The sequence below is a fragment of the Pseudorca crassidens genome, chromosome 13, assembly GCF_039906515.1.
Source record: "Pseudorca crassidens isolate mPseCra1 chromosome 13, mPseCra1.hap1, whole genome shotgun sequence".
Classification (NCBI taxonomy): domain Eukaryota; kingdom Metazoa; phylum Chordata; class Mammalia; order Artiodactyla; family Delphinidae; genus Pseudorca; species Pseudorca crassidens.
This window is the reverse complement of record NC_090308.1, coordinates 27,546,269-27,572,001: the sequence shown is the minus strand read 5'-3', so window position 1 is coordinate 27,572,001 and position 25,733 is coordinate 27,546,269. Positions and strand designations below refer to the sequence as shown.

General features: G+C 37.1%; 1 protein-coding gene across 22 annotated transcripts in view; it reads right to left on the bottom strand.

The window, feature by feature from the left end:
* The window catches only part of AHI1 (Abelson helper integration site 1), a 219,174-nt gene extending 202,233 nt beyond the window's left edge, over window positions 1-16,941 (bottom strand). For 4 of the 22 annotated variants that reach the window (XM_067702003.1, XM_067702006.1, XM_067701995.1 and 1 more), the window contains exons 1-4: window positions 16,760-16,937; window positions 16,316-16,378; window positions 11,573-11,640; window positions 9,577-9,701 (exon numbers count right to left, since the gene is read on the bottom strand). In XM_067702003.1, coding sequence (XP_067558104.1) covers window positions 9,577-9,701; window positions 11,573-11,582 — 135 coding nt within the window. In that variant the 5' untranslated portion in view covers window positions 11,583-11,640; window positions 16,316-16,378; window positions 16,760-16,937. Of the gene's footprint in view, window positions 1-9,576; window positions 9,702-11,572; window positions 11,641-16,315; window positions 16,379-16,759 lie in introns of all 22 variants that reach the window. The other 18 variants (XM_067701998.1, XM_067702000.1, XM_067702001.1 and 15 more) reach the window with 11 other exon arrangements.
* Between the last annotated feature and the right edge of the window lie 8,792 nt (window positions 16,942-25,733).

Genomic DNA, 25,733 nt, shown 5'->3' with positions numbered 1-25,733 from the left:
TTCTAGTTTTGTCATACTATAATTTAAAAAGGTCTACTTCATGGTATTTCATATTTCATGGATTATCACTGAATTCTAAAGTGTCCGAAATACGTTTGTTCATGTTCTATTATATCTTTGCCCATCCTTTTATCTTTACCGTCCGTGCCTCATTTAGGATTTTTGCTTTGGTTTGTTTTTTAAATCCACTTTTTGACACATAACAATAAATTATGTGAAGTACAGTAATATTCACCAGTTTTACGTGTATACTTAAATGAATTTTGGCAATGTATACAGCTGTGACACCACCACAATCATGATGTTAAACACCCATGACCCCACATGTTCTTTTACAAAGTAAACTCCTACCCCTCCATGTCCTGGCTCCACTCAACCATTGATCTGTTTTCTATCACTGTAATTTTGACTTGCCTGGAATTTCATATAAATGGAATCATATAGTATATAGCTTTTTGCATCTAGTTTCCTTCACTCAGCCTAAAGCTTTGGGATTTATACACGTTGTTGAGATTATAGTAATTTATTCCCTTGCATTACTGAGCAGTATTCCATTGTGTGGAGAGACACTACATTTTATTTCTCCATATACCAATTAATGGACATTTGAGTTATTTCCAGTTTTGCATATTATATGTCTTCCTTTCTCTTGAGTGAATACCCACTAGTGGAACTAATATACTATATGGTCAGTACACAGTTAAGTTCTTAAACAACTGTCAAACTGCTTCCTAAAGTGGCTGTACCAGGTCACACTCCCAAATGTATGAGTTCTAGTTACTTAACACACTTGTCAGCAGTCCACATTGTTAATTTTCATCTTTTTGTGTTGTAACAGGTGTATAATGGTATCTCATTTTTTTAAATTGCATTTTCCTAAATACTAATGACCCTGAGAACCTTTACATGTGCTTATTTGCTATCTGTATCTCTTCTTTGCTTAAATGTTCAAATCTTTTGCGCATTTTTGTAAGGTTGTTTCACATCATTGAGTTCTGACAGTCCTTAAAATGTCCTAAATACACTTTATCAGACAGTGTGTTGCAAATACTTTCTCTCAATTTATAATTTACTTTTTCATTTTCTTGGCAATGTTTTGAATTTTCACAAAACCCAGTTTATCCCTTTTTTCTTTTATGGTTCATGCTTTTGTATCCTGAGAAATCTATTTATAACTCAAGGTTACCAAGGTTTTATCCTGTTTCTTCTACAAGTTATATAGTTTTAGCTCTTATGTTTTTTAGGTCGTTGATCCATTTCTATTTAATTTCTGAACATGATATAGTCAGTTTGTAATGCTGTATATGTATATCTGATTGTCCCAGCACCATTTGTTGAAAAGATTGTCCTTTTCCTCATTTTGATGTACCTTGGCAATTTTGTCAACAATCAATTGACCATACACATTTGGGTCGATTTCTAGAGTCTCTTCTGATCTATGACTTACATATCCACCTTTATGAGAATACCAGGTTGTCTTGGTTACTAAAACTTTACAGAGAGTTTTGAATCAGATGACAAAATTCCTTTGACTTTGTTCTTCCTTTGCAAAATTGTTTTGGCTATTCTAGGTCTGTTGTTTAAATTTTCAAATAAATTTTATAATTATATTTTCAATTCTTAAAAGTCTGCTGGCATTTTGAATTGAATCAATAGATCAACTTTCAGAGAATGGATAATAATAATCTGTCAATAATTATTTGACAATAATGATTCTTTCAATCCATGAATATGGATATCTCTTTATTTATTTGGTTTTTACTTTCAGCAGTTGGGGGATTTTCAGTATACAGGTCTCACATATTTTTTGATAAATTCTTCCTTGACTGCTACATATTTTTGTTACTACCATAAATGATATTTTAAATTTTAATTAAGTTATTCATTACTGGTATAGAAATACAATTGGTTTATACTTGGACTTTATATTCTGCTAAACTCATTTAATAGTTCTAACAGCACTTTTTAGAGAGTTTGTCAACTGCAGATGAGATTCTTTTACTTCTTCACTTATGATCTTTATGCTCTTTTTAAAAAATTGCATTATTGCATTAGTCAGGGTCACCTGCACAATTATGAATATGCATGGTGATGTGCTCAAGCTTAGGGCAAAAGCTTTCAGTTTTTTACTTTTAAGTACAATTTTACCTGTAGGTTTTTGTAGATGCCCTTTATCAAGTTGAGGAAGCTTCCTTCTATTCTTTTTGTTTAAGAGTTATCAGAATGGGTGACGAATTTTGTCATCTTTTTATTGCATTTGTTGAGATGATCATATGGTTTTATTTAATCTTATGATATGGCAAATTACACCGACTACTTTTTTCAAATGTTGTGATATATTCCTGAGATAAACCCCACTGGTCACAGCATATTATCCTTTTTATATAATGTAAGACTGATTTCCTAACATTCTGTGGAAGATATTTGCTCTAGATTCAAAAGGGATACTGGTGTAGGTTTCCTGTAATGTCTTCATCTGGTTTTTGTTTTAGGGTACTTAATAATTGCCCCCAAAAAGAGTGGAGAAGTAGGCACTCTTTCTGCATAGTCTGAGTTTATATAGAATTATTATGATTTCTTAAATAATTTGGCAAAATTTATCAGTGAAGCCAGCTGAGAAAACTAGCCACCTGGTTTTCTTTGTGGGAAGGTTTTTAACCACAGACACATTTTTTTAAAAGATATACAATATTCAAGTTATCTGTCTCTTTTTGAGTGAGCTTTGGTAGTTTGTGTCCTTCAAGTAATTTATGCATTTCTTCTAAGCTGCTAAATTTATTGAAATGAAGTTATTTCATACTACTCCCTTATTACCATTTTAAGCTCTTTAACACATGTGCAGTGAACCCCTCTTATATTCCTAATATTGGTAATTTGTGCTCATTTCCTTTTTTTTCTAATCAGTCTGGTTAAAGGTTGTGCAGAAAAGGGTTAACTCAGCAGCCCTGGTTGCTCAAATCATTCAGATCCCAAAACAGGCCTGTTTTCAGGACCAGCCCGTGGCCGGCTCCTGGGAACTGAGCTCTGAGACCTTGGAATGTTGTGCTTGATAAAGGTGAATAAATACATAAATCAACTAAAGGATATTATTAACAGCTAGAGAATCTAGAATATTTTCCACCCTTTAAAATTAATTTAACACAAACATTTTCACAAGCTGTCATTCATAAAAGAAGTTATTGCCTCTATTAAATACCAGTTATTAGGATAAAATGAGATAGGAAAAAATAAAGGAATGAAATCAAGGTGATATAAAACTGACAATGATAATGAACAGAGCATGATTTAAATTTCCCCCTTTAAAAGGCAAAAATTCAGATGCATCTTCAAAATTAATAATAGCTACAGTTTGAGTGTTTATTCTCTACTTAGCAATTTATATTTACAGTAAGTCCCCTACATAAGAATGAGTTCCATTCTGAGAGCGCGTCCAATTTGTCTCTTAAGTCCAACAAAGTTAGCCTAGGTACCCAACTAACACAATCGGCTATATACCGCTGCTTTTACACTTACTTCTAGACATCCTGGGCTTGAAATAAAGATACTGTACTACTGTACCCTATACAGTACTGTAAAGTACACAAAAGCACAACCACTTGTAGAGGATGCACACACGTGACAATATATGCCAGACACGTGAATTAACTAACGTGACTGGACATGAACACACGTTCGCATCTTTGAAAGTTTGCAACTTGAAGGTTCGTATGTCAGGGACTTACTGTATTTGTTCTACCTATTACTGCTGAGTATCAAACCACTCCAGACTTAGTGGTATAAAATAATAAATCATTCATTATGCTCTGAACCCAATATATTCTCCTTATTCATCATTCCTCTCATCTTTAGTTCCTGATGCTTTGATTCCATAATCCGTCACTTCATTCATCACTCACCATTATCATGTACTTTCCATCCATCACACCTGTCTGGAAAAACTCCAGGTACTATTCAAATTGACTTTCATCTCTATAACTATAACCAGGCTGTTGAATACTGCTGGAAGAACCACTTCAAAACTTGGCACTATTGTAAACATTTAGTCTACAAATTCAACTGAGGCCTCAAAGCTATGGACAATTCTTCTATGCTGCATAATCTGTTCATATGCACTCTTTTGTGGCTATTTCAAACTTCCTTCACTCACCTCTGATGTCCAGTACTGTCACTTATTGACTCACTTTCACAGATAAAAGCCATTAAAAGGGAAGCTGTGGGCTTCCCTGGTGGCGCAGTGGTTGAGAATCTGCCTGCTAACGCAGGAGACACGGGTTCCAGCCCTGGTCTGGGAAGATCCCACATGCCGCGGAGCAACAGGGCCCGTGAGCCACAACTACTGAGCCTGCGCGTCTGGAGCCTGTGCTCTGCAACAAGAGAGGCCGCGATAGTGAGAGGCCCACGCACAGTGATGAGGAGTGGCCCCCGCTTGCCACAACTAGAGAAAGCCCTCGCACAGAAACGAAGACCCAACAGAGCCAAAAATAAAAAAATAAGTAAATAAATAAGTAAATAAATAATATTTTTTTAAAAAAAGGGAAGCTGCTTGGTAGCAACTTTCTGCTACCAAGTCTACAAATTTTCATGCACCCCAAATGACCTTTTTCTTTTCCTTCTCATTATAAAGAGGTGGGTTGAATTATGGTTTTCTCCAGATATATAAACCATAATTTGAAAAGATAAATGCACCCCAATGTTCATTGCAGCACTATTTACAATAGCCAGGACATGGAAGCAACCTAAATGTCCATCAACGGAGGAATGGATAAAGATGTGATACATATATACAATGGAATATTACTCAGCCGTAAAAACGAATGAAATAATGCAATTTGCAGCAACATGGATAGACCTAGAGATTGTCACAGTGAGTGAAGTCAGACAGAGAAAGACAAATATCATGATATTGCTTATATGTGGAATGTAAAAAAAGGCTACAAATGAACGTATCTACAAAACAGAAATAGAATTACAGATGTAGAAAATAAACTTATGGTTACCAGGGGGTAAGGGGAGGGGGAAGGATAAATTGGAAGATTGGGACTGACATATACACACTACTATATATAAAATAGATAACTAATAAGGACCAACTGTATAGCACAGGGAACTATAATGGCCTATAGTAATGGCCTATATGGGAAAAGAATCTAAAAACAAGTGGATACATGTATATGTATAACAGATTCACTTTGCTGTACACCTGAAACTAACACAACATTGTAAATCAACTATACCCCAATAAAAATAAAAATAAATAAATAAAGAGGTGGGTCTTCTTGTGTTCTAGAAAACTTTCCTCTCCCGCATCATCAATTTCTCCATTATCTTCCAGCTATCAGCATTTAAATACCTGAATGCAATCAATATCATCTTCACAATATCCCTTTTTACAGCCAAACTTCCTGAAAAGGTTGTCTATACTTGTTGTACTGCTTCACCTTTCTATGAACCTTATATTAAAAAGCTTTGCTCTCTACCCTGCTAATAAACTTTCGAATACTTATTTGGTAAGCAAAAATACCATCTCTGGTTTCCAATCTGAATAGCTTTTAAAGTGTTTCTATATTTTATTAGTCAATGTTATTTTCTCTTGTAATTAGTTTTATTTTTCATGCCTTTTGCTCACTTAGAGATTTAGTATCTTACTATTTATGGCATTTATTTGTGGCATTTCTTTACATGTTAACAATAGGAATGGAACTTACTCATAAGGTTGCTCTGAAGATTGATAGGGTAATAACTATAAAACACTGAAAAGATCCTTCTAATTCCAGAATATAGATGTTCAATAAATGTTAACAATTATTATATATTATTGGCTATATAAAAGAGTATTAGATCTGTGGCTATTAAAAAAAATCACATATTTTCCTCAGTGAATTGGCTTTTAGTTGCATTTGTTTCTGACTCAAAAAAGTATTTTCTACATCAGATTTATTCATTCAACAAATATTTAGTGAGTCTTCTGTGTGCAGACAGGGAGTATTCTCGTTACTTGGGATGTCTCTCATTCCTTTTAAGATCAGAGTATCTTTCTACACTGGAAAACTGAACCAGTCCATTTCTATTTTCTTATTTAGGTATTTGTCTACTAATTTAGATTTTTACATTTACTTTTTTAAGATGTCTGAAGTGTAATTTAATGTGAGATAAAATGAGACTGTAACTGACCTTTTCCCCCAGAAGCTAAAGCAACTCTATCAATACTAGTTCTTGTATCATGGCGTCTTGAAACACCTGGTCTAAGAAACTTCTACATATTTAACTGGTTTCAAGGCTCAACCAGATATATATATTTTAAATCCTTCATTTTGATTCATGTCTCTGGAAATGGTACTACACATTCAACTAATCCATCTTCAGTAGTTTTCTTGTTTTTTTCAGGGAGGGAACACTAGAGCAATTTTTTGCTAATTCACATGCTCGCTATTGCCCTCACAACTGACTGACAATTTAGGCAAGTAGATTCCTTGGAACACAATTTTCCCCTAAATATTGTAGAGATATTGCTCCATTGTCTTTGGCCTTAGTGTTTTTAGAGAGAAGTCTGAAATGCACTAGATGTTTCTTCTTCTGTTTAGATGTTCCCAAAATTTATCTTTTTTTTTATTACAGTTTTCAGATATAGTTCTCATCTCATAAAATTTACCTGAAATGCAAGATGTGTTCATCTCTTCCTAGATGTTTTTTTAACCTCAGAAGGGTTCCTCTTCGTGCTCTTTTTACTGTTTCTGCTCCACTAGTGCCGTCTGGGAACACTTACTTGTAGGTCAAGTATTTCTATATGCCCTTGTTATTTCTTACAGCTTTCATTTTAGTTGCAGCCATTTCTTCTCATGAACAATGCTTCATATTTATCTGACATATTACTAATTAAATTCTTCCATGGTGTCAATTCTATTACTTAGGCCTGAGATATAGTTTTAAGGAAGCAATGAAGAGAGAACGTGGAGCCTGTGGTTTTAAATCCTTATTCTACAATTCTTACACGATATTAAAAAATATGGCACAAAATTCGTATATGTAGGTTATCCCTGAACAGAAGGACTGCAGGTTGTTTTGATTTTACTCCAGTGTAAGAAAGTCTCTGAAATCTAATGAGTGAAAGTTAGCTCATCCATTCTGGTTATTTCTGCTTCACTGTCTTTGACTATTTTACAACTCAGTAGAGAAAGAGGGTTAACATGTAGAAAATTGATAGTAATACAGATGTTTCCTGTCCATAGCTATGTAAATGATTTCTATTAATACAATGCAACTGAATTTTGTCTGTTAGATAAATCTCTGTAAATTAAACCCATCTGAACTGGTTATAACATCTTACTGGTTCCCTCATTAATTAATGATTTAAATAAAATCTTTGTTATATGTTAAAAAAAATATATATATATATATATATAAAATAACTCCTACTTACTCTATTTCTGCCTATACAGCCCTGGCAAAGATGGTAAGTCATTTTCTGTTCAGATGTTCATAAAATTTCTCATATGCAAAATAAGAGCTCTAATATCTATTTTCATGATTAACATAAAAATCAGAAATAATATTTGTAAAACTCTTATCAGAGTGCCTGATAGGCAGTGGAAAAACAGTAAAATGAACCTGCCATTATTACGAATTTTATTATGGCTTTCTCTTTGCCTAGTTTTCTTATTTCAGCTTGCTTCCTTTTCAGTGTCAGCCTGTTCTGCACATGGGAGTCCTTGTTCTTGTTCTGAAGAGATCCCATCACTTCATGCCTTATTAAAAGGGGTCCTATTGGGTTGTGGTTAAGAGAATGGATTCTGCAGTCAGACTGTCAGAGTTTGAATCCTGGTTCTACCACTAACTATGCCACTAACTTTGGGTAAGTTACTCAACCTCTCTGTGATCTAGTTTCCCCATCTATAAATGGATATAAAACTTCATAATTTTATTGTTTGTATTGAAAATGAGTGAATATATATAAAATGTTTAGAAGAGTGCTTGAAAGATAGAGAGCACCGTTATCTAGTAAATAAAAGCAGGTATTCCTCCTCTGTTTGCTAAAGTAAATCATTTCAAAAATAGTTTGTTTTCCAGGAATAATCCTCTTCCGTTGAGCTGAAAAATCTCTTCCTAAATATTTTTTTTAAGAATACTTATCTCTGAATTAAGAGAGACCTTGAATGGCCTGGTGTGCGCCAAAAGAGGCTGAGTAGATTACATTTAATCACCTCCCACTTGTGTGTCCCCAACATCTAAACTGGACCTTGGATAAATTAACATATCTTCTGCCCATTTTCTAGTTATCCATTTAATTTAGCATTCCTGGCCTAAACTGCACCTTGTTCACGCACAAAAGGCCCAGTTCTGACAGTGAGAGAAAGTATAAGTTTCTACTTTGACTGAGTCCATAAAAATATTCTGCAGACAGTTGTGTCCAGGGTTCTTTCTGCTTTTGCGAAATGTACACCACCTTACTCAAGGGGAGGGCATATCCCAGTAAGCAATGCTGCATCGTCGGTATGCCACTCTTCCCTACCATGCTGCACACTGGTACACCAGAAGTGGCATATTCTATTTTAGAGCAGCATCCACTATGGGAGACCTAATCTGATCCATTCTGTCAGCAGTTCTTCAATAGTATGCAGTAGTACTGGTATACTATGAACCCCTCACATGTGTGCAGCTGCATTCTAGCCAATGCTATAACTTTTTTTTTTTTTTTTTTGCCTCACTTGAGAATATAACTATTACACTGATGGCTGCCAGACAGTATTAAAATGAACAGGTCTCATGACAAAATACAGACTAGGGTAAAATATGCTACAAGTAAAATGTAGGATGCATATAACTCATAAAACTCCTGCCAAAGAAATGTATGTATTCTTTGTACCAATTACCAGGACATGCATGTACCAATTACCAGAACATGCATGAAGTTATTTATTTGTGCGGAGATTATGGTCAAAGAGGTAAAAGGTGCAATGGAAATAGCGAGATAGGTTTGAAGAGTGAACAGTGCATTAACTGGGATACTATTACAGACTCTATAATACCTTGGGAATCAGGTTGTAGTTAATTGCTGATTTGTTTAGTATTGCTTTGAGTTCTGTATTTTCAATCCCTTCAAGAGTGCTACCAAAAATTCTATCATTTGAAAGTATACCTCAAGTAGAAAAGGATAAGTATTTCTTTAAGGTTCCACTGATATCTCCTGGCTCTGCTGGGTAGAATCAGATGAATAAGTCTAAATACAGATAAGCCATTAAATATCCAAAGTAAGATATTATTTCTTAAGTTCTTCACAATTCTGGGTTAAAAATCTTGGTTTTCTTCAAGAACGTGTAATACGTCTAGTTTTGCGTTTCCCTGTTATCCCTAATCACTTTAACCAGTTGGTCTGTTATTCTTGTAGGACAGCACTCAAGAACTCAATACTCAAAGAGTGAAGAGTGAGGCTGATTCTAATGCAAGCTTTACTTTACCACGTTATTGACCACAACACAGATTTACTGTTTTTAATCTCCAAAGTTCCTTGGAGTTTTCATATGAAAGTCATAATTTTATGCAGATATACAAGACACTATTACCAAATGATCAGTTACTCACTGAGATTTTTTCTCCAGATTTGCCAATTTTTTTCTTCAGTTTTCTTCTTTCACGTATTAGATCATTGTGGGCCTTAAGCAATTCCTCAAAGCGAACTTTGGTCTTCACCTTTGCTTCACTCTCAACTACAAATGATAATGACTCATGTCATTTTCTATGCAACTCTATTATCACACATATCATGTTAAAAAATAAAACTCCCACAGCCTTGTAAATACCCGCAGGAGTTAAAAGGATTAGTCCTTCTTTCTTAAAAACTCTTCTTTTGGCTTTGGTGACACCACACTCACCTATATCCATCTTACCTTTCGGGCTACTCCCTCTAAACGTTTCCTTTGCTAAGTTAACTCTTTACTTATGATGCACAGTAGCACCTACGACTGTTACATGGCCTTAAACAAGTCACTTAACATCTCTAAACTTCATTTGCCTTATGTGTAAAATCGGAATAATCCTATGTCAAAGATCATTTTTTCATGAAAAATGACTAGTGCTTTCCTGGCCAACAATCAGCCTTCAACAAATATTAAAAGCTGAAAGTTGTTTTCCCCTTTAAAACATAAATCAGATCATGCTAGTACCTTGCTTAAGACCCTGTAAGTTTCCCAGTTCACTTAGGACAAAATAAAGCAAGTCCTTCACATGCCCTACATGGTTCTTACTTCCTGGTCTGTCTACCTCTACAGCTTCAATTAAAACAAATATCCCTATAGGGAGGATGGGAGGGAGGCTCAAGAGGGAGGGGATATGGGGACATATGTATGCATATGGCTGATTCACTTTGGTGTACAACAGAAACTAACACAGTATTATGAAGCAATTATATTCCAATAAAGATCTATTTAAAAAAAACAAAACATAAATATCCCCTTAGATCCCTACATTCTAGCCAGACATCCTTGTTTTTAGCTCTTCTGCCAGAACAAGCAATCTCCCATGTGAAGCTGCTTCCACCTGGTGCAAACTTCCTCTAACTCCTCACAGCTGGCTGGTGTTAAGATACCTGTTTAGTAAGGTAGATAGCTAGTGGGAAGCAACCGCATAGCACAGGGATATCAGCTCAGTGCTTTGTGACCGCCTGCAGGGGTGGGAGGGAGGGAGACGCAAGAGGGAAGAGATATGGGAACGTATGTATATGTATAACTGATTCACTTTGTTATAAAGCAGAAACTAACACACCATTGTAAAGCAATTATACCCCAATAAAGATGTTAAAAAAAAAAAAGGATACCTGTTTAAATGTTGCCTCTAAAGCGGAACATTTCCTGACAACCTCATCTAAATTTCTGTTTCTCACAAGACAGACTGTTCTTTTCCTTCACAGCACTTAACCCAACTTGAATTTGTGTAATTATTTGTATATCTATATACATAAATATACTGTGTCTCTCCCATTATATGAGGTAGTTCATAACTACATCCCTAGCTACTACCATGGGGTCTAGCACAGAGTAAGTACTCAATAAACATGTTTCAAATAAATAAATGCTCAATGAATGAATGCCCAAGAGCAGGTATTGGCAAACTACTACCTGCAGGCCAGTCACCTGTTTTAATAAATAAAATTTTATTGAAACACAGCCAGGCCCATTCTGTTAAGAACTGTTATGGCTGCTTTTGTGCCTCCATGGAAGAGCTGAGGAGTTGTAGCAGAGACCAAACCTAAAATATTTACTAGCTTGCCTTTTAGGAAAAAGTTTGCCACAGTCTACTCTAAAGTGAAAAATCCATTTTGACAATAAAAAATAAAAACTAACCATATGTTGTTATCATTTACCTTGCCCAGCTGAGTCCCAAATTGCCAGCCAATGAATACATATTAACTTTTATCACCAACATTACATAGAAAGCTAAATATCAAACTATGAAATATCTCTAAATGTAATTTTCGGTTGATGACATCTACTTCATTCCTTAATTGAAGAATCCCTTAAAATAATCCAAACTTTAAAATAAATAATATGTACTGCATAGATAAATTTCATAGAAATCTTACCAGTGGGCATATCTCAGCTTCATGGAGAGCATTGAGTTATAGTGTAAAGCACTGATTCAATAAGGATCCTATTAAAACAAAGAGGATTTATTTGTAATATGGAATTTCCAAATAAAAATTATAAAATACTCTTCACACAAGATTATGTGACTGTCTACTACCTCATCAGGTTTATACCAATAAAACTAAGTTCTCTTATTACAACCTTATGTAAATGACTTAAATACATCTGAATCGGTTTAGAGTCTTAAAGTAAAGCAAACTGGATCATAATTGAGTAAAATATTTATATATTTGAAACAAAAAATTTAAAAATTTTTTGAAAGGCAATAAACATCTAACTTAGTATATTAATACATCTTTTAAAGTATTTTAAGTAAAAAAAAATGAACACTTCTATGTACTTTTGAGAAACCAAACTCCATATCAGAAGTGACTTTCCCAAGCACATACACTATTACACTAGTAAAGTATGCTTCTGGGTAGCACATTCACAGATAATTTAAATATTTCTGTACCTGCCACTGAAAATGCTGCAACAGAGAAGGTTAAGCACAAGCATTCATTCCATCTTCTCAAATAAATACCTGGGTGTGTTTCACTGTGTATCAAAACCATGGATAAACTCAGTATATATGTTCTTAAATTTCCAGTTTTTGTAAAAGATGAGGGTGTGTGTCCAAAACAGACATTAATTCTCACATTAGAACACAATATGCATACATTTTTAAGAATAAAAATGAAGACTGTTAAAAAAAATTGATTTGACTCAACAATTATCAGTTAAGGTTGCAGATCCCTGGGGATCCACATTCGTGTTCCTTTAGTATTAGGAGTAATTTGGACAGAAAAGTCTGATAACAAATGCTAAAAAGAAAATAATGATTATACAAATACACTAATTATGTGAGTTAACTTCTGTAACAACTATCTGGTATACAGACAAAATAGACAACATTAAATACACAGAGTAAAACCTCCTATTCTTTATTGATAGGAAACAGCATTAACTCTTTCTAGAAGATAATAGATCCAATAAGCCTGATCATCTTTCCAATCTACCCCAAATTAGAAGAGAGGCTGCAAAGACAACTGTATCAGTAATTGAAACCTGACAGCACATAAGTAGAAAAAAAAATAATAAAGCAAATAAGGATTTAATATTTATAGTATTCCATGGTGATTCAATATATAGGAAAATAGCTGAACTATGTTATGACTGAGTCATCAAGAAAAGGTTTACTTATATTCTTCTGTTTTATCTTGAGCAGAAAATGTATGACATTTTAGACAGATTAAATAAAAACTACTGAAGAGATAGAACAAAGAGTCAAGGATGATTCTCTTCTTTTTCAAAAGGAAATAATTAGACCAGTAGTATCATTAATTGGAATATAGTGCAGTATAGCACAAGTGTAGTGAAGTAGTTTAAAACACAAGTCCTGGAATTACTGTAATCTCCCACGGTTACTTGTATGGGCTGGGCCATGTTTCCTCATCTGTAAAATCAGTCTAACAGTGACTATTCAAAGGGCTGTTATAAGAGTTAAATGATTAAAAGGTTAAAACAGTGCCTTAGAACAAGCATCAATAACATTAGCTACAATTATAATAGATACTTCTTATGGGGACGCTCAGTGAGCTTTAGCAGGGCATGTTGAGCTGGATATCTGACGGGTATTAAGCAGCTATAAGCATTGGCTCTATTGTCAGATTCCTGGATTCAAATCTCAGTTCTACCTGTCAGTAGATTAATCTCAATTTCCTACTCTTTCAAAAGACAATGATAACAGTAAATCACTTACAGTGTTTTTGTAAAGATGAAATAAGAATATGCAGGTAAAACACTAGGCACAATGCCTAGAGCATGGCAAGCTCTTCAAAAATGATAGCTATTATTACTGTATACACATATAGAGTGTGTGTGTGTGTGTGTGTGTGTGTGTGTGTGTATGGAGATTCATATAAATATATATATATATAAAATCAGTTTATGTTTGGTAGGTGATATAGTAATCCAGCAAGGAGATAAGAGTCTAAAGATTTGGGCATCATTTATTTATATTTGTGATGGTTGCAAGAAAAAAAAGGGCCAAACACAGAATTCTGGGAGCCCACAAAATACACTAAAAAGACATCAGGGAGATAGATGAAAAACTGGGAGAAGTAACCAAAGGAAAAAGAGGAGTTTCAAGAAAGAAGTGGTCTACATTGTGTGGTACGAAGAGTTCTTGCAAGATTTGAAGAGTGTCCACTGGATCTGCAGTCAGGAAGTCACATGTGCAAAGCTTTTTGTGGAGGGACAGAAACCTGGCAGCCACAGGTGGAGGAATGAATGGAAGGTAAGACCTGTAGAAGAAATGTGTAGATAATTCTTTCTACAATTCTGCTTCCAACTGTCTCCCTCCACCCTGCACAGGCAGTGACATGAGGCAGTAGCTATGAGGTACAGAAAGACTATGGAAGGATTTTGCTGTTTGTTTTAAGACTGTTTCCATGCCTCCATCACACTACCCTTAAAAAATAAACCACCAGAGGAATTTTCTAAAATACAAATGTGATGGAATCATTTCTTTGTTTAGAACTCTTCAGTAGCTCCCAATACTGGAAAACATGAGGTCCTTCCCATTGGGGTCCAAAGCTACTAGTGAAATGACCCCTTGCCTTTCTCCACCTCCCCTTCTCTAGCCACACTTCCACACTGTGGGCTCCAGCCCTGTGAAACCACTTGCAGGCCCTCAAATGTGCCAAACTCTTTCTTGCCTTTGTACCATTACACATACACCCCTCTCTCCTGAAAAATGCCCTTCCTCTCTTGTCTCTCTAACTCCTAACTATCCTTTGACACAGGCTAAGACCTGGGACCTGGGTCCCTTTACTGGTGTGTCTGCACCTGGACAAACATAAACTATAAGGGACTAAAAACAACTGCATGCATGCACAGTTGGGGCAAAATCATGAACAGTAAGATACAAAAGGGCCAAAACCCAACTTCTGAGGTGCTGGGAACAAAAGCAGCAGCATACTGTGCAGGATCCCTGCACACAGCACCACCAATGGGGTGGGCAGAACACCTGAGCCACGCCTCCAGCCCAGCCCACAAATCTGGCCCCAACCTCTCCCCATTTAAGGAACCAGCTCTGCCCCACACCCCAACCCACCACCCAGTTTCCCGTTTTCACTCCCTCGTGAAACAACAGAAGTCCCAATAAAGCCTCACCTAAACTTTTTGTCTGCCCTCGTATCAATTTCTATTGATTAAAGAGTCCAAGGATCCAAGTCAGTATCAGTATCTTCTCTAGGGAGCTCACTAACTTTGAGGGGTTAGAGACAGTCTCCATAAATAAACAAGATTCTGAAGATGGTTTTAAAAACTTTTGGTATTTGAATTTCTTTCAAATGTATATTTTTTAAATTTCCCAGAGTCCTCATAACAAGCAATTTTCTTCCTGAAAGCCCAAGTAGTAACAGCAATCGTTAAATATGTCTCCTCTGTGCTCCGACAGCACCTTGATCTTCATACCTCCTACCTAGGCCTTGAATTTTCACTCTGGTAAAACCTTCTGTGACCGTCCCCCACCAAACTGCTAGCTGTGGAGCGCTAGGCCTGTGCTCTCTTCATCTATGTATCCCATTTTAAAAGTGGGGGGGGGGCAGTAATAATGGTTCTAGGGTCAAAATGAGTCAGGCTTAAGCTTTTTTTTTTTTTTTTTGGTCTGGGAAATTAAAACGGCACCTACTTTATTGTAAGGAGAAAAGGAAATACTGAAAAGCAAAGTTATCAGCACAGTGGCTGGCCCATTACTTTATGTCCATTATTATAGTATTAAAAATAAACAATTATGCGATAGACAAAAAATATTAAATAAATTATGTATTCACATTGTTTACTACTATTTAGTAGTCTAACGTACAATCCAATTAGTAAACACTAATATTAATGTAATGATAAACATAGCAAATGATAAACATAGCAAATACATTACAGAAACGATCATCTCTAAATGGTAATGTGTACTATGGCAAATACATTATAGAATGACTAATATTTGATAAGATCATCAGCAAAAATTAAGGTCAAACTTAAAATGACATCTGTGAATCTCATATATGTCATTATATTTAAAAGTTTCTCCCTCACAAACCCTTTTACAGGACCTGCTAAGAGATACAAAATAGGGAAATTAACTGCATTACATTTCATCTCATTTTATGTTTTCTCTAAAAGCCTGATTATCAGCCAATAAATGACTAAAGATCAAGGGAAGAAAAAGCAGAGGCTTGGATGATTCGCTCCTTGACCGAATTTTACAGCACGGGATAAAAGGAAACAAACAAAACCCGTATACATAATTAAACTAATATATCAGAATAGTCTCCATAAATATATAAGGTTCTAAATACGATTAAAAAAACTTTTGGTATTTGAACTTCTTTCAAATATATATATATATATATATATTTAATTTCTCAGAGTGCTCATAATAAGCAATCTTCTTCCGGAACGCCCAAGCAGTAACAGCAATCGTAAACGCAACAGGTGGAAAAACTGTTAGCATCCTTTTCTCAAAAGAAGGAGAAGCCATATGCTCCAGTCAGTAGATGTTTTCACAGTAATGCGGAAATGTAGCACAGCCATTTGGCAGGGATCCCTAAATAGTATACGTTTTCTTCTATTTGTATACATATCGAAACGACCCTGTTAATGTAACTATACTCTTAGAAACGTAACACATCGATCACCTTTTCTCAGATGTAATTAAGAAGGTATTTCACGGGTTCAAGATTCAGCACCAGGTTGACACCCTAAAAGGAAATAAACGTACGTACTTAGTGCGCATCTGATTTAAACGCTGTTAAACCAGAACCGGGAATAGGAAAGGCAAAGATTGCATTCACTCTTTCACGACACCACGCTCAGCGTTCCGGAGAAAAGGAGCCCAGGAATGGGAGATGAAAAGTTAAGTACGAAGAGGTAACTCTCGGAAACCCCATCCCTCCACTCTGCCGCGCTCGGCGGGTCAGACTGCAGTGGTGCAGGGAAGCCCCCGCCCGGCCTCCCCGGCCCGCCGCCCCCGCGCCTTAGGACCCGAGCAGCCCTCCACGCCACTGTCCCTGAAGAGGGCCAGGGCAGGCCGAGCGCCCGAGCCCGGGCTCCCGCCACCAGCAGGCCTGCAGGGTACTCACGAAGAGGGCGCAGACCTGCCCAGGGTCCCTCCGGAGCCGACGCCGGGACCGTGCGGGGTGGGCTGAGACCTAGACGGCCGCACCGCCTCCCCAGCCGCCAGACACTCCGGTACTGAGCGCCCGCTGGGTGCCGCAGTGTGGGCAGCGCGCCGCCAGTTGACGTCAGCGCCTGCCTGCGCCGCCGTTCCCATGACAACCGATGCGGCGTCGACTCACCGCCGGGACCTCTGCCGGACCTCGTCGCCCCTCCGCGGCCCCGCCCCCTCCCGCGGCCCCGCCCCCGCGCTACCTAAGCCTGGGCCCAGAGGCGCTGCGTCGCGGCGTCTACGGAACGGAGGCCGGGCGCGCACGCGCGCGCGCGCCCGCCCGCGGGCCCTCAGGCTGCGGCCGGGCACGCGCTCAGGGGCCGAGCGCTGGACTCCTCGCGCCCGCGCTGGAAGCTCCAGGCCGCCGCCCTCCAACGAGAAAGAATACGTTCCCTCTGGAGCGCGAAGGGACCATGGAAATGTTCAGGTGCTTCTCGGAGCCTGCTTGTGTCCCCACTGTCGCCCCGAAGAAGCGCTCTGCTCCTCAGAACTATAGCCAGCGCTGGGAAAAACGGGAGGTGGCAAAGCGTGATGGAGGCTGTGATGGAACCCGCCAAGGCTAGGAAATATGAATGAGGCAAAGAAAGACTCTCGTCACCCCCCAGGCGATCGCGCCCACGAAATGAAACCTCCTTTTAAGCGTGGAGAATGCAGAGTTGTACTACAGACCAAATCTTAAGGAAAAAATTGTCCACGCTTCATCTGGTGCTGAGTTATCTCACTATGTGTTTAAAGCAGAACAGCAACCCCCCAAAAGTCATCTTTTGCTACACCCAGTGCCCCCTCCCATCTTCTAATTTTTGCCACAGCGCCATCTTTAGCTCTGAGTCACCAGGGATGGAAAAATACTAGTCAAGTCACTCCCGGACTCTTGAATTTTCTGCAGTTGTAGTCACACACTAAAACCTGTTGCTTCGTTTGTACGGTAAGAGCATTATGCATATTTCTTTGGAGGCCTGCTTTTCCATTGCTATTAGCATCACCACACCCTACAAAGCATATCTCATTTGTTTCTCTAAATCCTGTGAGAAATTTCTCAAGTCAGTGAGAAATATTACCAATCCAATGGATGTTCATCTTTCCACTTAAAATCTAATTCTCTTTCTGGATCTCTGTCTTGGTTTTATCCTCCCAGTGTTCTAGTTAAATGCCTGTAGACCAACCTAAATGCCTCTTAACATCAAATCAGGTCCATTCTACCTTTTTAACACCCCCCCCCCCCCAGGGTATAGTCTGTCCATCTTAACTCTACTGCCTCCTGCCAAGTTTCATCACTTCTCACAGGGATTATTGTGAGCTGGCCTCTTTACCAGTCTCTTGACTCCAGTTTTGATCACTGAATTCCATTCTGCACACTGCTACCAGAATGACCTCACTAAAAATGTAAATCTGATAATACCACTCTCCTGAAAATTATTCAAAGATGATCTGTAGGAGAAAGTCGAGTTACTTTGCCTAGGATACAAGACACTGCATCTCCCTGACTAGTTTCATCTCTCATTGCATTGTTTCAATTTTATGCTTTAGCAATATTGAATTACGTTTACCATGCAAAACAATCCATACCCTTTCATGCCCCAGTTCTTGCATATTGTCCCCTCTCCCTGAAGTATCCTTCCTTGTAAACTCCTACTTCTCCATGTCTCAGCCCAAATGTTGTCCATCCTTTGAATCTTAACCAGGTTGACTGATTTCACCAAACATTCCTGCTATATATCTTGTTATGCATTGGATACTGATTCTGTAAGTTATATTTTAATTGTTTGCATTATACCTTAACTTTCCAAGTCCCAGTATCTACCACAGAACATATCAAGTAGTTGGTACTTCATAAACATTTGTTGAATGAATAATAGATGTCATATATTGGCTTTGCATTGTAGGTGTTTTATGTACTTTTTATCTGTCCTCACAACTGTGATGTAAGGACCCACTTTACAAAGAGAGGTTATAACTCTAGCTGCTCGTTATTAGGCATTTTAATAATACATTCCCCAGTCTATCAGACTGGATGAGATGTACATCTGCTATCATCTCTTGCCTGGACCTCACAATAGCTTACAGAGGTAAGCTGTATACACATATACAGCGTGTATATGTGTGTGTGTGTGTGTGTGTATGTGTGTGTGTGTGGTCAGGGAATGTTTCATAGCAGAAGTGACATTTAAGTAAAGACCTAAACAATGTGTAGAGTTGTCCAGGTTGGGAAGGGTTTCTGGGTAGAAAAAAATGGAGTATAATCCTCACTAAAAGAAAGCTTGGCATAATCAAAGAACCAGCATGGCTTACTGAAATGTTGAGAATGAGACTGGGGGCTTTTGGAGGAAGTAAGACAAGAGAGATAAGCAAGTTATGAAGAAACCCAGACAATATGTTGTGAGGTCAATGGGGTACCATTGAAGAGTTTTAACCATGGAGTAAATGGTCAACTTTTCATTTCAGAAAGATAACTCTGACTGTAGTGTAGAAACATGGATGGGAAGAAAGCAAATATAGATCCAGGAATATCAGTTAGGACGCTGTTGTTTTAGACCAGACCATGTAAGAGATGATGGTGGTATGGGCAAGGCTAGGAGCGGTCAGAACGGACAGAAGTGTATCAGTTCAAGAGATTTGGGGAGGTAGAAAATGTTAGGACTTGGTGATTGATTGGATGGAGGAATGAGTGATAGGAATGAATAGAAAATGATAAACAGCTTCTTCCCTTGCCAGGTGAAGAGGTGGCAAGCACGTCAGGGCTACAATGGTTACATGAAATGGGAGTGAGGAAATAAGTATATATATTGAGGCTAATGGGAGCCAAGTGTCTCTGACAGAGAAGGGAGTTACAAATAGGAAAAAAAGGAATTCCAGAATGACTTTTGTGGTAGTAGTGGATTGGAATTGGTTAAGTCAGTGTGAACTCACAGTTTTCAATATATACATAAACACATACAGAAATAAGTATATTGAAATAAATAAGTTTTCAATATATACATACTTGTGTGTCTGTGTGTCTCCCGTCTGTCTGTCTATCTATCTATATTTTTCTATATCTCCCCTTGCTCTGTGTTCAAAAGGTCTAGGAGCATGATATCCTAGAAGCAGTGAGCACATAGAACCTAGATCTTGGTTTCTAAACACCATTCTCCACTAAAAGGGACTAGAGATGCTGGAGAAATGGCTGATTCAGAGCAGGAGTATGGCAAGTATAACATGACCCTGGAAAACCTTTTGGCACCAGAAGTTAAAGAAGCTCTCACAGAATGATGGAACATATCAAGGGGACAAAGAAGTCAGCTTGAAGGGGCCCCCATTAGCCACATCTGGGTCAATCTGAGCATCACTATAATAATGTTAATAAATTATGATCCGCTGAAGAAAATAAGAATACTTGAGTCCATGCTGACATAAATACATGAATTTTAAAAAATGGGGATAAAGAAAAGCTATTCCTTACATTAGACTGCCAACTAATAAATGTAGAGAGAATGATATAGGTAGAAACATCACCATTTGGCAACCATTATAGTAAAAACTGATTCAGGCAAGAATCATCAATGTATGCTAAAACTAGAGGGTGAGAGTTTTAAGAGATTATACACACACATATATGTGTATATGTATATGGTAAGAAACCTTAGAACACACTTTTTTGATATTCCTGCCAAAAAATTCATAGCCTGAATCTAATCATGAAGAAAGATAAGACAACCCCGAACTGAGGGACATTCTACAAAATCATAGACCTGTACTCTTCAAAAGTGTCAAGATCATGAAAGACAAAGGAACGTCTAAAGAACATTTTCAGTTTGTAACAGACTAAAGAGACATGACAATTAAATGGACCATATGATTCTGAATTGGATCTTTTTGCTATAAAGGATATTACTGGGACAGTTGACAAAGTGTGTATGGGGGTCTGTGGACTAGATGGTAGTATTTTAACAATATCAGTTTCCTGATTTTGATGGCTGTATTCTGGTAATGTAGGAGATACCTTCACTTCTAGAAAATACACACTGAAGAGTTTAAAGGTCATGAAGCTTCATGTTTACAGTTTACTTAAATGGTTCAGAAAAAAAGCATATATAAAAATATAAGTCAATAAAAATATAAATAATATACATACAGAGAGAGAACAATGAAGCAAATGTAATATATCAACAATCGGAGAATTTGGGCAAAGATGTTCTTTATACTATTCTTGCAATTTTATTTTTTCTGTAAGTTTAACAGTATTTTAAAATTATAGAAAATGGTTTTAATGTACTGAGGTTTCTGGCTTAGGTACCTGGATGGAGAATGGCTAATTAATTAACAATGAAAGGCAGGAAGAGCAGGTACGGAGGAAAAGATGTTTGTTTTCAGTAGGATAATATATCCAGTAGGCATCTGAGTATGTAATTAACATATTCATGAACCCCATTCACACTGGAGAAAGCTAATATGCTGCTTTCACTTCCATTAACCAAGACTGCAAGACTGAGGACACTACTCGTACTAGGAGAGGCAAACAATTGAGTAGTAGTGGTGGTAATTATCATAAAATTGGCTAATCATTCATGAAAATAGATTTAGGGTATTCAAAACATTAAATAAATATAAATAGTGAATTTATTGAATAAAACAAAAATATGGTTGATATACAAAATATTTATCCCCAGTACAGGATTGCATTAAACCAGTTAGAACAGATTGTGGCCTTACTGCTTGTATTAGCTTGCTAGGGCTGCCGTGCAAAGTACCACAGACGGGGTGGCTTAAACAACAGGAATTTATTTTCTCACGGTTCTGGAGGTTAGAAGTCCAAGATTAAGGTGTTAGCAAGGTGTTGGTTTCTTCTGAGGCCTCTCTCCTTGGTGTGTAGATGGCTGCCTTCTCCCTGAGGCTTCACATAGTCTTCCCTCTGTACCTGTGTGTGTCCTAATCTCCTCTTCTTAGGACGTCAGTCATACTGGATTAGGGCCCACCCTAATGACCTAATTTTAACTTACTTATTTCTTTAAAGACTTTATCTCCCAAAATAGTCACATTCTGAGGTTCTAGGGGTTGGGATTTTAACATACGAACTTTGGAGGGTTAACTTAGCCCATAACACTGCTGGAGAAGGATTCTGGAAGCTTAACAGAATGCAGTGATGGGACCTTGTTTGGATTCTCATTCAAAACTAACTTTATAAAGACATGTCTTAGGCAATCCCAGATTTTTCAGTATGGGCTAAGTATTATACAATATTAAGGAATTTTTGTTTTAGATGAAAAAATGGTATTGTGATAATATAAGAATGTGATCATTTTAAGTCTATACAGTAAAATGACAAGATGTTTGAGATTTGCTTTAAAATATTCCAGAAAAACAAACAAACAAACAAACAGGTGGGGGAAAGATGACACATATCTATCTAAATTTTGATAGCTGTTGAAGCTGGCTGATAAGTACCTGGTATTTTATTATACTTTTTCTTTGTGTGTTTGGAAATCTTCATAGTAAACAGGAAAAACAAAAGTAAGAAAACTCATGTTACAGAGAGTTTAAAAGACATAGAATCAAGGAGAAAGGAAAAAATAAGCAGTACCATTCCCAAAGAGACTCTCAGTTAACTTTTTTGGATTTTTTTTTTTTGCAGTCTGTTTTCCATGCATATTCTAATTTTGGTCATATCTTATGTAAGCTGTTTGTTTCTGCTTTCTTGAATTAACATTATGTTATACCTTTCCATGCAATTATACATGCCAAATAAATATCATTTAAATTCTAACTTTGTTAATAATGTTCATATGTGCTTACAGTAAAAATTCGAACAATCATCCAGATGTTTATAATGTGGAAAGTGAAAGTCTGCCATATGTAAATCACTGGCAATAGTCTTTTATACATTCTTCCAGACTTTCTTTCACATATATACTAAATATGCTAAACTATAAAGACGACTTCATACTATAGATTTTGTCCTGCCACATCGTTTTTGTGTTTATCATGTATTATTATTCCAGAGGGCTTTTTATGTCAGTAATATACATCTATTTCATTCATTTTAATGATTCATACTATGTTATTTTGACTCCAAAGTTTCTTTGTCAATTATAATAAAAGTGCCAAATATGGTGGGTTTTTAAAATTAAGAGAACTTTTATTTAAATCTTTCATATTATTATTAGGTTTATTCCTCAGTATTTTATATAATTTTAGTGCTATTTTTAATGCAGTCAATTCTCTTAGTATATTTTCTGACTGGTGATTGCACATTTTCCTGCTTTTCCTCCTCCTAAGTTACCTTTGCTAGTTTTTGCTTATCTTCTTTACCTCTTGATATTGGAACATCCCGGAGCTAACGTCTTGGACCTCTTCTCTATACTTACTCCTTTGGTGATTTCTTCTAGTTTGTAAAACCCCATGGTCATACAGACTACTCCGAAAGATATCTCCCCAGCCCATGCTTCTCTCCTGAACTTCAGACTCATTTATCCAAATTCATGCTAGATATCGCTATTTAGATGTCTAGTAGTATCTGAAACTTATCTTTTCTGACACTGAACTCCTAATCTTCCGCCTCCTCAGACAAACCCCACTTGAAGCTTTCTCCATCTCACATAATGGCAACTCCATTTTTTTCCAGTTACTCAAGCCAAACACCAAGTACCTTGGAGTAATCTTTGACCTTTCTCCTTTTCTTATAACCCATATGCAACCTACCAGGTTAGTATAGATTTAAATCCGAATCCCATGTAAGAAAGGCCACATTTATAATTCAAAGGGGAGGGTTTTTTTTTCTCTACCCAAATTTTAACCTAGACGTTCAAGCCTCCTTGTCTCCCTTTGCTAGTGTAGTCTTTTGAGGATTCCAGTTTTATGCAAAGATCTCAGTTCCTATGCTGAGCAAGGCCTCATCTCCTGTGTCTTGGGAGGCCATTACATTCTCGGACTACATTCAGGGTATCAGCAAATGCCTCGAGATTAGACACATCTTCAGTGCCTGCTTACCACAGTTGTTTCAGTTCTCTCTTCTCTTTGGCCCTTGAGAATTTCATTTGCTTTTCAATGAGTTCAATGATGCAATTTAGTCAGCATTTCTACCTGATTTTCAGAAGTTTTTTTTTTTTTTCCACAGAATATCTCTTTGACATATTGGGTAAAAAGGAATTCCTTCTCTCTCAACTCTTAATACATGTTGCAGGGAATTTTATGAGTGAATAGTAATTATATTGTAATAGTGATTGTCATTCAAGCTTAGCTGATGACTTGCTGAAGGAGTTGAGCCTCCTTTATAAACTTTCTGTAGGGTGGCATGCTAAGAAAACTTGATGAACCTGTAGATATGGGTTAGGTCAGAATTCACTGAGCTTCCCACAGTGTATAAAGCTATTTATAGATTTGTTGTCTACATATGAATACCATTTTATTAGGAGAATGTTTCGATTTCGGTCTCAGGGGGCCCCATGAAAAACAAACTGCTGCAGAGACTAAGGAAAGAAAAAGAAAAAAAAAAATTCAGCATAAACTGAATCCAGGTCTCTACAGCTGTGAGCACTAGATGGCAACAAATCGATATGTATCATTATTTGTGCCTAAAAGATCCCAGTTTAAAGAACTGTAAGGCCTTAGGCACCCATTTCTTATCCAAACCACTTAATTTACTAATGTTTAACCTACTACTAGTTTGAATTTGTAAGAGTTGGTGAGATGCATTTAACACTAGGGCTGAAAATATAGTCTCTAGATTAATAAATACAGTAGAGAATGGTGCTTATACTACCAGAGTCTTTTTATCAACACTTACAAGAGTCCAGAGCTCTTTCCTGTCATTAAAGATCACTCTCTAAGCTTATCTTTCGTCTGTGACCAGAGACCCTCTGGTTGGACAAAAGGCACCTTTTGGACACTCATTCCTCTTCCTGAGTTTTAAGACCTCTTGTGATTGCTAATGCTTAAAATTTCATCTTATTGTTCAAATGGTATCTATTTAGTAGATTGAAAACTAGCTTCATTTCTCTTATGAAGTGTGAAAAGAGGGGCTTCCCAAGCCCTGCTATGACTAATTACCAGGCCTCCTCTGAGGGACTCAGGTCAGATATCTCTACCGCAAGTGAGAAGGGAATTTCCTTGTTTGCAGATGTAAGATTATCTTGGTATACTTAGTATGTAAAATTTTTAAATACATAATTTAGCTTCATGATCCTATTCTTCTCTCCTTATCTAAGATAATTTATAACTTTATGTGTAGGGGAGCAAAATTTGCCATCCCAAAATGTCTTTTTGGCTTGGGGATTATTTCAAGCTGAAAATAATCAAGGCCCTAAAGACTCAGGAAGAACCTTTAACTTTCCCCCAACAGCCTAAAAAAATTTAGATGGAGGGCCTGTCCCAGCGTTCACCAGACACGTCTGCCAAGAGTGTGGACTAGGCGTGGTGAGGGCGACTCAGGCTGGGCTTAGAGATCAGAGTTCACTCTGGGTCCCACGTTTGCCAAACATTTGCTTTTCCATCTCCATGTCAATTGCCTTCCTCCCCTTTGAGGTCCCAAGACACTATCCCCAACATCCTGTTTTGTCTTAAGCGGAAGATTGTATTTAAAGTGAGGGCTTTAGCCATTTTGGTAAGTTACTCGGTTCTCCTGGGTCTCTCCCGTGTATACATGTTATTAAACTTTTGTTTGATTTCATCCTGGCAATCTATGTGAATTTAATTCTTGGACCAGCCAGCAGAACCTAGAAGGGTAGAGGAAAATTTCTTCCTCCCCAACATATGTCTTTTAAAATGCTTAGAACAAATTATTATTAATGTGTTAATAGTACATAAAGACTTGTAAGGGAAAATGACAAATCCCTGGTTCACCACTTCCTTCCCAAAGTGCTGCCCTTGAGAGTAAACTGCTTTAAACATTTTCTGTATTTTTTTTCTTCCAGTGA